At 50.4% G+C, this 12,171-nt stretch overlaps 1 protein-coding gene across 2 annotated transcripts in view; it reads left to right on the top strand.

Moving 5' to 3' along the window:
• The window catches only part of IGSF3 (immunoglobulin superfamily member 3), an 86,746-nt gene that overhangs the window by 22,947 nt on the left and 51,628 nt on the right, over nt 1–12,171 (top strand). For both annotated transcript variants that reach the window (XM_080575795.1, XM_080575794.1), the window contains exon 2: nt 2,360–2,737. In XM_080575795.1, the coding sequence (XP_080431921.1) occupies nt 2,360–2,737 (378 nt within the window). The remainder of the gene's footprint in view (nt 1–2,359; nt 2,738–12,171) is intronic.

Below are 12,171 nucleotides of genomic sequence, written 5' to 3'. Positions count from 1 at the left end.
GGCTCAACCCAATGCTGAGCCTAAGCCTCTCAATCCGAGAGGCTGAACAGAAACTTGCTGCAAGTTGCAGCAAAACACCAGCTCTTTTGTCTCCCTTCCAGGCTGAAGCTCTCCTTCCAGGCAGGGCTTTTCTCACACCAGCTTCTCCTGTCCTTCAGTTTCGCAGATTTCTAGAGCCAGGATGGGAAGCATGATGCTTACCGCCTCTTACATCTCTCCCTTTCCTCAGATCCACCAAGTGGGGCTGGGAGGTGAGGTACTGTGTGCGGGTGTGAGAGGGGAACGGAAGAGGAGGAATGTAAAAAGCAGGTTTCATCCAAACCTGGAGCAGCACGACGGGTTGTAGGGTGACCATCAGGTTCCTGAAAGCCACTGGCAAAGGAAGGAGGAGGCCCACCTTCACGCTGGCCACGAGGCTGGTGAGAACCTACCTGTGTGCATCAGGGTGTGGAGATTCATGCTGTGGATCCCTGAGGTTGTGATCTTGCCAGTGAGCTTTGGAAGGGCTGGTACGTGTTCCTGATGAAGTGTTGTTTTTCAGCGGGATGGTTGGGGAACTCCGCAAAGTGTTTTCTACGTAAAAACAACAGTAGTGCTTTAAAAGCCCACAAAACAAGGTCATGCACTCAGCAGCTAAGATATACCCGAATGAGTGTTGTTTGGGCAACTTTCAGATCCTGCCGCTGCATGTTTGCATGGTGGTGCAATTTTAATTGTCGTTGCAGTGTACAGATACCTTGTTTGCAGCAAGGCTACATGTGCATACAGAAATTGTATTATGAGCTGTCTTTGTGTGTGCAGTAAAGATCTTGTCCTTCCTGCTTTAAAAACAGTTCTTCACTTCAAAGGCTGTGGTGTTTGCTTTGTCCTTTGGCCTTTATGGGGAGAGAAGAGGCTGTCTGCACCGTAGATGTTAGTTGTCTCTAGCAGTATCTATCCTCAGGATAAAGAGATTGTATGAAGAGCAAACAGTGTGGGAGCATTTGCCTCTGCCGTTCATCTCCCTGTTTGTTTCAGATGTGCTAGCTTTCCCCGTCCGTCTCTTAAATCACGTTATTTCATAAAGAGTAAAAAGAAACGTAATTCGGACCAGCAGCGAGCTGAGCCCGAGTTAATAGTTTGAATTGCACTCCATCTGTTCAGCCGCACGGCCTGATGGACGTGCTGAACCCTTTTTTCACCATTTGCTTTAAGCTGGTAAGAACCATCTCTCCTGGCTCCCATCCAAGGTGTCTGTCGAGAAAAACTTTGTCTGGACACCGATGTCCAGAGGGCGGCATGGAGCCAGTAATCCTCCCGATGCCTTTGCTTGCAAGTTGCTGGGTTTTGAAGAATAAAATTCTTCTCTGGACTTGAGCATTGTTGTCGAAAATTAGAGAGGAAAAAAAAAAACACCAATGTGTGCGCGCACAAACACACGGAGGATGAAATTTGCAAACATGATTATTCAGGACCTGCTTTAAATCGGCTTATTGCTGTTTTATGATGGCAAGCAGGCAGTCACAGAAGCCAGGGTGATTGGCCTCACCATGTGCACATGCTGCTGGTAACTCAATAACCGATGAACACCCACCGTGGTCTCCAGACCTCCAGCCTTTGATGTAGCAACAAACAAGATAGATTGCTGTAATTTATCCTGCCCCTGGAGGGCTGTGCTGGTAATGTGCCATGAGCCCAAGGGCCAGCCATCCATAATCTGTGTAAAAATACAGCAGATTGCAGCCGCCCCGTCTTTGTTCGGAGCTGCAAGAGTTTGCGTGCGCACAGCGCCCGTTGCTGGGTCTCGATTTCCAGCAGCCAGGGGCGGTGAGCCTGAGAGTGTGATGTGCCCACTCCCTCCATTAGCTTTAATTGTTTTTGTTGTGTACTAAATATACTCCTTTCGAATAGACTTGGAAAGGCAGTGCTGGAAACGTGGTATTCCCCGCTACGCCTTCACAAGCGTGACTGAGAGGCTGCAGAAGGAAGGCACGCTGGGTTTAAGGGGAAAACAATGGGATTTTGTACCAGCTGGAGGTCTTGCCGAGGGAGGAGGGGTGCTTGTGGCCTTGCTTCACGTGGCCTGAAACCCAAGGAGGGTGAGAGCGGGGTAAAACAAATTGGGAGCTGTATGGCGGAGGGGCAGAGCGGCGCATGGGGGTGGCTGCTGGGGTGCGTGGCCCTGCTCAGGGCAGGGTCCCCCCTGCAAAGCCCTCTCCTGTGGGCCTGCTGTGCCAATTTGGTGCCTTGCTGGCCAAACACCGGCTCTGTGGTGGCCTGCTGGTACCTGGCCCTTATGTATTTGGGGAGAAGGTGCATGGGCCACCTGCTGAGGAGTAACGCTGGTCTCTCTCTCCTCTTCTCTCCTCTCCTCCTGCAGGCCTGGCCTCGGCCCAGCGGCACGTGGCGGTGCAGGAGGGGCCCCTGTACCGCACGGAGGGGTCCCACGTCACGCTGTGGTGCAAGGTGAGCGGCTACCAGGGCCCGGCCGAGCAGAACTTCCAGTGGTCCATCTACCTGCCCTCGGCCCCCGAGCGCGAGGTGCAGATCGTCAGCACGGCCGACCCCTCCTTCCCCTACGCCATCTACACGCAGCGGGTGCACAGCCGGGAGATCTACGTGGAGCGGGTGCAGGGGGACGCCGTCCTGCTGCACATCAAGGAGCTGCAGGACCGGGACGCCGGGGAATACGAGTGCCACACGCCCAACACCGACGAGAGGTACTTCGGGAGCTACAGCGCCAAGATGAACCTCGTGGGTAAGCTCTCCTGGTAGCGCCGTGGCCGAGGGCAGCGGGGTGTTTTACCGAGCCAGGGTGCAGCAGACCCCGTGGGTGACGTAGTCCATGCAAGATGTTGTAATACGCATCGTTGAGGGAGAACGGGAGCAGAGAGCAGGCAGCACGGTGGTGTAAATTACAGGTAGTCGTACAGAGACATGGGAGAATTCAGGACTTCTCTAACAAGGCATCTACAAAGCAGAGAAACCAGGCAGTGTAGCCAGGGGAGAGGAAGGCATAAAGCCATGGCTGAAAGCAGGAGGGGCGAGGGCTGACTGATGCAGAGAGAGAGAGGCTGCTCCAGATGGCACAGGAGAGAGCTTTGTGCCAAAGGTGGCAAAATAGCAGGGCAGGGAAGAGAGGAGCGGGAGTGAGCAGCGTATAAAGGGAGCAGCAGAGACCGTCGTGTTCGAGCTCTTTGATGGGGCGCTGCTGAACGAGTCCTGAAGCCTGCACACCAATCAAATTGAGCTGTCTGTAGATGAACGTGGGGGAGTTGGGTGGCTTTTTTTTTTCGTGTGTGTTAGAAAAATCGAAAACAAGTTCTATAAGATCCGGAGTAATTCCATAGCACCTCTCTGACTAGCTTCTTTGACCTTTTCAAGCTGCAGCTTGCTTTTTGTGTCTCAAGATGGAATTGGATTTGAAGTCTCTATTTCAGCTAACAGCGGTCAAATAGCTTCCATCAAACTTCTTGGCTGAAGGACTCCTAAAGGAGTTGCACTGTAGGAGATGATAAATTCAAACACACAGACAGCAGGCTTGCTTTCTTTAGGAGACGTTCACGAGTCTCCAGGTGTCCGCAGGCCTCCCATTTAGAAACCAGGTTGGCATTATCCAGACTGATCTGGGTGTTGCCGATGAAGACAACAGTGTTGACGCAGGAAAATCCTTGTGAAAGGAGCTGAGGTGTGGGTTTAAATCCCAGTAGCCCTCCTTTGGGTTGTGCTGTTTCATGCAGCTCAGCACCTTGCATGCCTTGGCTGCTTCCTTTCCGAGATGCCAGCAAAATCACTCTCCCACCTGGTGTCCCAAAGTGGAGAAGCCCCAAGGGCTGGGGTTATTTTGGTGGCTGCCTTCCCACTTACTGTCAGTGAGCAGCTTCCTAAGTCAGGAGGCCGACGCCTAAATACTCTTTTACTGTAGTTAGGTGACTTGCTTCGGGTATCTGGGTTTGTGGTTCCCCATTCAAATAGATCTGAGTCAGTGATAGCTCATGAGAGATGGCAGAGTGGTCTGGGAGCGGTTGGTCTGCCCCAAACAGGGCTGACCCTCAGCCTGCTCGGCTTTTTGGTGCCCAGGGGAGCAGGCACCCTGTCCATCCCAGTACCAGATGCCTGCCCACTGACCGGGGCATCTCTGTGGGGCCAGGCAGAGCATGCTGCAGGTGTTTCTGGTGGTTTGGGTCTCAGCTACAGGTCGTGGGTTTTCGGGATGGCTTCACTGCTGCAGACAGTATTCAAGAAGAGCTACACGAGTGCTAAATGAGAGTTATTGTTCTCATTTTCTCAGAAACAGAACCAAACTTTTTTTTTCTTTCATCCAGTTATGAATTTTTAATTGACTCATTAGATTGAGTGTCTCTTTTTTGGCAGCAGAAAAGCCTGGAGGGAGACAGGTTTGTTAGCATCTTTATTCTCTCCATTTATGTGTGAAATGGATGGCTTTGGAGCAGTGTTGATTTTAGGCTTGCTGCTCTGGGAGCTTTGAGTTGCAGTGCCCCGTGGTTTGAGGGAAGAGCTGAAGGAGGAGTTTTCCTCCTTTTCACCCAGGCGATACAGCCCTGTGGTGGGGGAGGTTTGTGGGGGCTGTATGGGGCAGCGGTGCAGATTTACATGCGGGGCTGCTTTCAGCACCAGGACATCTCACCTTGCAGCGAGTGGCTGGGATGTGTCTTTGCGCTTCTCATCTGAGCAGCATCAAGGGCTCTGCAGTTGCTAAAAAACAGACTTGGTAGGTGATTGGGTTTGAAAATACGTTTCTTCCCACCTTAAGAACAGCAAGCATGGCTGGTTCTCCCTCTCCCATTTTTGGTGTGTCCTCGTGAGGTTCCTTTTTGTTCACTGGGGATCTTGTCCGGAATCTAGTGCTGCTCTGGAAGCCTAATGTCCCTGATGGTCTGGAGTGAGAAGTGCTCCCTAGGCACTTCGTGGGACTCTCATCTTCACTGATCTGAATTGAGGCATGCAGCACAGGCACTAATCTCAACTAAGGTAGGAGTGAGGGCAGTAATGTGGTTCAAGGGCCTTCTGTCATAGGGGAGTATATACCAACGCTTAATGCTTTTTACCAGTCTTCAATTCATTTCCATTGCTTCAAAAACAAGTTTCTGCCTCTGTCTTCCTACCCCTCTTATCATCTCCTCCTGGGTGGTGTCACTAAGAAGAAGGGGTTTATGCCCAGGCTGTGAGATGTGCTGGAAGGAGGAATTTAAGACATCTCACATGAATTGCAGGTGCTGAGGGAGGCAGCAAAAAAACAGGTGCAGCTCTGCAGGATGTTGTGGAACCGAAGCCTTGTGATTGATTTATGAGAAAGGATTAGCCCACGTACAAAGTCTGCAGCTCCATTGTTTGCCTTCTGAGTAGAGCTGATAGACTTCAGTTCCCCAAGGCTGATAGGAAATTGCTGAAGCTAGTTCATGCTTTTTGACTTTGGGTGAGGGGAAAAGGTTTTTAGAAGATCAGACGAAATGTTGTCCCACTCATCTAACCTAAAAACGTTGCCTAAGCAAGATGTTGAGGCAATATCTGCTGTCAGAGGACAGAGGGACAAATCTGGAGGGCAAACCATCTTTGTGTAGGTTAGGAGCATCTTTCTCTGGGTTGACTAAAGAGAGAGTCTAGTTGTTTACCTTGGGGTAGGCAGCTAGCATTGAGTGAAGTGAATTCTTGTAGTGGCTGAAGACCTGGCTGCTTGCAGAAACTTCACCCGTGGGTCTCCTACGTAACTGATGGAAATTCTGGCTTGCAGTTGATTTTGGAAGACACTTTGGCATATTGAAGAGGGTTTTTTCAAAACTGCATCTATTAAATGGAAGAGTATGAGGACCTGACTGGCAATTACGTGGTGGTCCTGGCCTGCTGCTTGTGCTGGCTGTGAGAAGTACTTGGGCTGCTCCTTCACTCTTTGCAGAAGTTAAGGCTGACAAGGAATTTGCAAGTGGAGGAAAGAAACATCCCAGTAACACAGCATCATCACTGGCAGGACAGAAGTATTTTCCAGGTTGCCATGACCCTATCCTTGTCTTAATACCTTCTGAAATGTGGGCAGAAGAGGCTTCTGTGCAGTAACTTAGGTGGTGAAGCCGCAGGGGTGCTGTGCAATCTGAGATTCTGGTCCCTGCTTCTCATCTTATGTTGATGGGTAAATAAACTTGCGTTTTGCTGTGGGGTAGAAGTGAGCACATGGCAGTTACTTCAGAGTGCGTGAGTCACTGCAAATTTGTACTCCACTCTGTATCTGCAATGAGTTATTTGTGTGCCTGTACACTTACTTAGATAACAGCACAGAGGCCCAGGTCTAACCTCTTCAGAAGTTTTAGACTTTTATCTCGATGTGTTTTTTATCTGTGCTCCAAAAAACATTGAGCTCTTTTTCAGAAAGTGATTTGAGGGAAGAAATCACGCTTTGAGGTTTTTCTTAAGCAGGTAGTAGCAGAGTGGGAGAAAAGCTTTCAAAGCACTTGAGGAGGTGGCAGCTCTTGTACTCCTTATTTCTGGGGAATCAGCCGTGCGGCATCAATCTTAAACAAGGTAAAGTAAAAAAATGAAAGGGCTTGGGACAGGGAGAGACAGAGCAACCTCCAAGGTACTGCAGAGTGAGGAGGAGCAATCTCGGTGCAGACCTGAGAGCCAAGCAGCACTTGGTCTCAGAGGTGGGCAGGAGCTGCTGTGCAGCTATCTGGTGCTTGCAGGGTTGGTCACTGGCATCCCTTTCCTGCCAGGCTTGGGTGAAATGGGGCAGAGAGGGTTACCACTAGATAGGAGCTGAAGATGGCTCCTCCATCCAGCCTCAGAAGGGACATGCTTCTGCTATGTGCTGTTTCTCTCTAGGCCCACCCAGCCCAAGCAGGCTGGTGCACTGGTCTCAGCACTGTTCCTCATGGCCCTGCCTGGCTGTGGCCGCCCTCAGGGGCTGGGTGTGTGTGTTTGGCAGGCAGCCGTGGTCAGGTCTCATCTCCAAATGCGGAGCCACCTCCATTGCTCAAAACTCTCCACAGACCAGAGCTCAGTCTGTGGGGACTCGGTGCCCTTAGGAGTGTCTTGTAGGGTTCTTCCCTGCACTTGAGCTGTGGCATATGGCTGTGGGCCCAGCTCCAAGTCCATGCCTGCAGTGGGAAGGGTGCATCTGAGAGACTTTCACAGGATCACAGCGTGTTTGGGGGTGGCAGGGACCTCTGGAGCACATCTGGTCCAACCCCCTGCACAAGCAGGGCCACCTGGAGCACATTGCGTGGGCCTGTGTTCAGGTGGCTTGTGATGAGCTCCAAGGAGGGAGACCCCACAACCTCTCTGGGCAACCTGTGCCAGTGCTTAGACACCCACATGGTAAGGAGGTGCTTCTGATGTTCAGTTGGCACCTCACGTGTTCCAGTTTGTGCCCAGTGCCTCTTGCCCCGGCACTGGGCACAACAAGCTTTGATGGAAAAGAAAGATTTATACAGGCCTGACACTGTTGGAAGGGAAGGAGCTGAGTGTGTCTCGGATCTGCTTTTCTGAGAGAAGGCGGCTGTTCTCTTTTGTTGAACTTGCAACCAAAACTCTCCAGAACTTATCTGTGGAGAGCCAAAGGGGATGTAACAGGCAAGAAGCAAAAAATGAACTTTTATTGCCTGTAGCAGCTGTGGCTGCTTGTTGCCAGCAGCTTCCCCTCTTCGTTGTGAAGTGCTGCCATACGCGATGTGTCTGCGTACAGAGCGGAGGGAGGATGTCATCTCACGGCTTTGCTGCGCTGGGGAGAGCAGCAGCTGCTCCTGGGGACCCAGGGGGCTCACCGTGAGAGCAGTTACTGCTGCTCACGGGGGGCTGGCGGACCTCGCTGGCTGCGAGTTTATTCCAGTTGTCAACTTGGCTGAAGGTGGCTTTCCCTGAGGGAAGTATTGAAGAGAAAGAAGGCAATCATGCAGACAAGGATCTACTGGTTTTGGTAGAAGCGTTTGCAGCCTCTTCCTTCTATGCTGCCTTTTTTTTAACCTCTTCTCCTGAGAGACAGGGGAAAGTGTTTGTCACACAAGCTAGCAGTCTGTGCCCTGGGGAGGACAGAGACCAGGCTCTTTGCAGCACTGCACGGTGGAAGGACAAGCAACAAGAGACAAAAATTGAAATGAGAGGTTCAGACAGCCCTGAGAAGTTGCACGGCCCCCACCTCTAGGAGTTTTCAAGCCTTGACAGGATCAGGCCCAGAGCAACCTGCTGTGACCTTATAGCTGACCCTGCAGGAGCATAAGGTTTGGACTACAGACCTCAAAGGTCACTTCCACCCAGCACTGTCCCATGGTCCTGTGGAGCTTCGCTTGGCTGTGGGGTAGTAGGAACCAGTGTTAGGCACTGGTTTGGATGGAAAGGTGAAGAATGGAATATAGTGGTGATGTCAGTGCTAAAAAATGTCATAATGTGGGCGATCGTAGAATAGCAAAGACGTATTGTACACACACACGCAGAGGACAGTTTTTGCCACGATAGTTCTTGTATTTCATGTTTCTTATTTCTTTTGAGAGGTTGCAGGAGTTTATCGCTCCACTTTGGTGTATGAAGGTAGAATTTGGGGATTCTAAGCGCAGGTTTCCCAGTTTCTCTGAGGCCACCTCAATGGCTTTGCTACCTCCACAAAGTATGTGTATGTTTTATTTGGCCAAGCAGTCAGTTAAGCAATGTAAGTTCGAGGATTGGTTATCGTTGAAATTCCTGCTTTGTGAGTTATATTCATCTTTGCCTGTTCGGGCTTTGCTTGTTGCAGTAATTAGTTCCCCAGAGGAGTAAAATGTCCTTTGCTTTCAAATTCCCCTTTAGCTGACATTAAAAAAAAAATTCAAATACCTTCTCCTAGGTGGTCCTTTGCAGCTAGACACGGCGTATTTTGTTCTTACTATCCTCCTTCACGTGACTAAATCTCTCTGTAGTAGTCTTGGGAAAAAAAAGAAAGAAAGAAAAAAAAAAAGAAAAAAAAAAAGACCTATACTGCTCTGCTTTTTGTTTTTTCTATTCCTGCTATGTATGGAGATGGAGTGTTTGTTAACGGGGGAGGGATGAGGATGGGTAAACACATTTACCCCTAGCGATTCCTATGGGCACAGCCTGGTCAAAGGCAGCAGCAAACCAGAGCACCCAGTTTCTGGTGCTGGGGGCCTGGAGGGCTCCAGGTTTCGGGTTCTGTCCTGCACCATGCTGCCAGCTCGCTGCATCTTCCTGAGTATGCTCCCCCCCCCCCCCCCCCCCCCCCCCCCGTCTCCCTCACCACTTCCCAGCTGGTAAAATTAGGGATAATAGTGTACAAGCCTTTCACAAAGTCTAAGCTAAATAATTGTAAAGTGCTTTGAGCTCCTCAGATAACGGGAGTTAGAAACAAAGGCTTATATTCCTGCTCTGCCTGGTAATGATCCTGAACAGGATTCATTTCCAGCCCTGCTTAGTCGTTCCTGACACCCTGGAAGCATAGCTGTGCTCCAACTCACCCGGTTTTGCCCCTGGGGATGCTGTGGGGGTTGCAGGAGCTGCCGTGCCAGGGGGCAACGTGCCCCTGCCAGCTGTAAAACTGCTGGCGGGAGGAGGGCACTAAGACCCATTTACATTTCCAGGCTCTCTCTCTCTCTTTTAATCTTGGCTTTAGCTGTGGACAATCTGGCAATGAATTGCATGGGCTAGTTCTTCCTTGTGCTTTTTAAAACACCTTTTTGTAAATACCTTCCAGGCTATAACTGAACTCTTATAACAATATCTTTAAGTGTCCTTGCATTGCTAGAGAAGGTTCGCTTATTATGGTGTGTATCTTTATCTTGTCCCCTATTGTTATTTTTCCCTGCTAAACACTTCCAATTACTCCTATTTTGTTGCAGCATGCAGTCTCCTATTCTTTCACATTGGAATTGCTTGCCTGATTTTTACTTCTTTATTATCATATTATGCGATATTTCTTCTCTACTTCTATATGTGCAGGCAAAATGGGAACAAATTTTAGGTGGACCATACCTGAAAAAAATGGATAACCCATTGTATCTACTCTCCACCTTCTTTGTGTTCTCCCCCCTTCCTTATCTTCCTGCCCTGTCCCTCAAAACCACAGGCAACTCGGTGGCATGACATGTTGAGCTTTCAGCTGTGGAACTAATTCTTTCTTTGTTTTCTCATCCACCTACCCATTTCTGGGAAACCTGGCGTTAGACACATTTGGGGCACATCACTGTATTCCATATGTTTCTCCTACACTGTCCCTTTTGAGGTAGGGGCACCTCCTAAAATTTAGCTAGGAAAAGGTTTACAGTGAGAACGTGTGTCCTTTTTTATGCATGTCTGTATGCTTGTGCATAGGCATTGTAAGAGAAAATGTATTTTAAAATGCATTTCTAAAAATGGAAATGAACACAGACTCAGGCAATTGCACAGCCCTCTGCTCTCAAATCTAGCCTGGTCTTTAAAATGCGCCCTCTCACTTTGAGACTTATGATGTCTTTTACTTGTCATAAAGGGAAGCACAGAAGCCCAAATGCTAACGTGCCTTCAGACTGTAAAGAATTGCAGCGTTTTGCTCGGGTAGGTTTCTGTGCGGTACTGAGCCTGAATAGTAAAGTCGAATCAGTCGGTTAAAATGAGCTTTGAAAGCTAAAAGAGCCTGCAGAAGCCTGTTTTCAGGAGGCTCGGTTTTCACCTCCAGCCTGGTCTCTCACTGGCTCCGGTTGTGCATCACTCAATGGGACCACGGATCTCATCCTTCCTCTGAGCATCCTGGGTGCCAGCTGCCATGAGATAAGCTGCTGCTAAAGCAACGCTCATTGTTAGCCCGTGTTGCCTGTATTGCTTGTCCTGCCAGCTCTTCTCCCGCGTGCTTTGCCAGTTCCTAGTAAAATGGGGTATTTGGTAGTCCTGAATGTCCTACTTTATTTATAGGATGCCTCATTGCCTCGTTGTGAGAGGAGCAATGGGTTATATAGGCTGCTTTTGTAGATTGCCATAACATGTAGGTGTTAAGTGCTGACAGGAGGTAAAGAATGTTTTTAAGGTGTGATAGAAGAATCTTTAGCCAGGGATCTTGGTGCATTTGAAGGCCAGCCCTAACACAGCTGGATTACTTGGGATTTTAGGCATCCTTTCCAAGCGGGTGAACTCGGTGTGCGAGGGAGCTCCTTCAGGTCAGCATCTGCTTTGCTAATCACGGGAAGCAAAAGACAGTCTGGTGTCAGAAGCAGTCTGATGCCACCTCCCGTCCTGAAATTAGTTTACCTTCTGTGTGCTCTGGGCTGCCCCCAGTTGCCTTTCCCCAAGTGAGGGAGGGCATTGGAGGCTCTCACACTTCCCCAGGCCGTAACATCAGCCAGGATGGAGGGCAGCCAAGGGGCACCATCTCTTCTGCTTGTGCACCCCTGCGTGTGACAGGTACAGGGCCATCCTGGCAGCTCTCTGCCCTGGGGACCCACGCCGTGCCTCGCTGATGGACCCTGCTGGCAGCTCTGCCGGGTTGACGTGTGCAGGATGCTCTGCTCCTGCGCCTCTGGACGGGCTTTTGGCGCTACATGGGGAAAGCGGTAACGGCGAGCGCAGCTGGCAGCATATGGCAGCCGTCCCCGCTCGTAGCAATTGCTCGGTGAACTCTGAAAGTGTAGGACGGAGCCTGCAGCTCCAGCCAGCTGCAGCGCTGAGAAATCCCATAACGGAGCCGGCCTCTCTTCCATTACCAGCAAGAATTTTACATTCCGCTTTGCCCGATTTTTTTTCCCTGCTGCCTCCCTGGGGAGGTTTTGCTATGCTTGCTCCTTCCTCCCACTCCTCCTTTTTCATCTATTTTCCTTCGGGGATTGCTTTGTTTGCGCTCTGGTGCCAGTCCCCTCGTTTGGGTTGCTCTGCATTTCTGCCGGTTTGCTGCCCCGAGGGGCGAGGGCAGCTGCTCCTGCTGCCAGTGCCGATGTTTTTCTCAGGTGGCATTGAAGGTAGGTCTGGTGGCGAACGGCGAAGCCCCAGGTGCACTCAGACACTTGCAGGGCTGTGCAGAGGCTGGCTTCGTGGCCTAAATATCCTTTTAAGTCTCAGTCCAGTGTGACTGTCAGAGGGTGGTGTGTGTTTGTTTGCTTTCGGCCCCCAAAGCCATTTAAGAAACACCCAACCTCTGCCTGCCTCCACACTTCAGCTTTGGTCTGAATTGGAGAGCGATACTCCGGAGGGAGGCTGTGAGTCCTGGGGCTCCCTGCCCTTTCTTCTAGCCCC

The sequence above is a fragment of the Anser brachyrhynchus genome, assembly GCF_964034855.1.
Source record: "Anser brachyrhynchus genome assembly, chromosome: 1".
Taxonomy (NCBI): domain Eukaryota; kingdom Metazoa; phylum Chordata; class Aves; order Anseriformes; family Anatidae; genus Anser; species Anser brachyrhynchus.
Note: the sequence above shows the minus strand (reverse complement) of the source record. Positions and strands in the feature narration are given on the sequence as shown.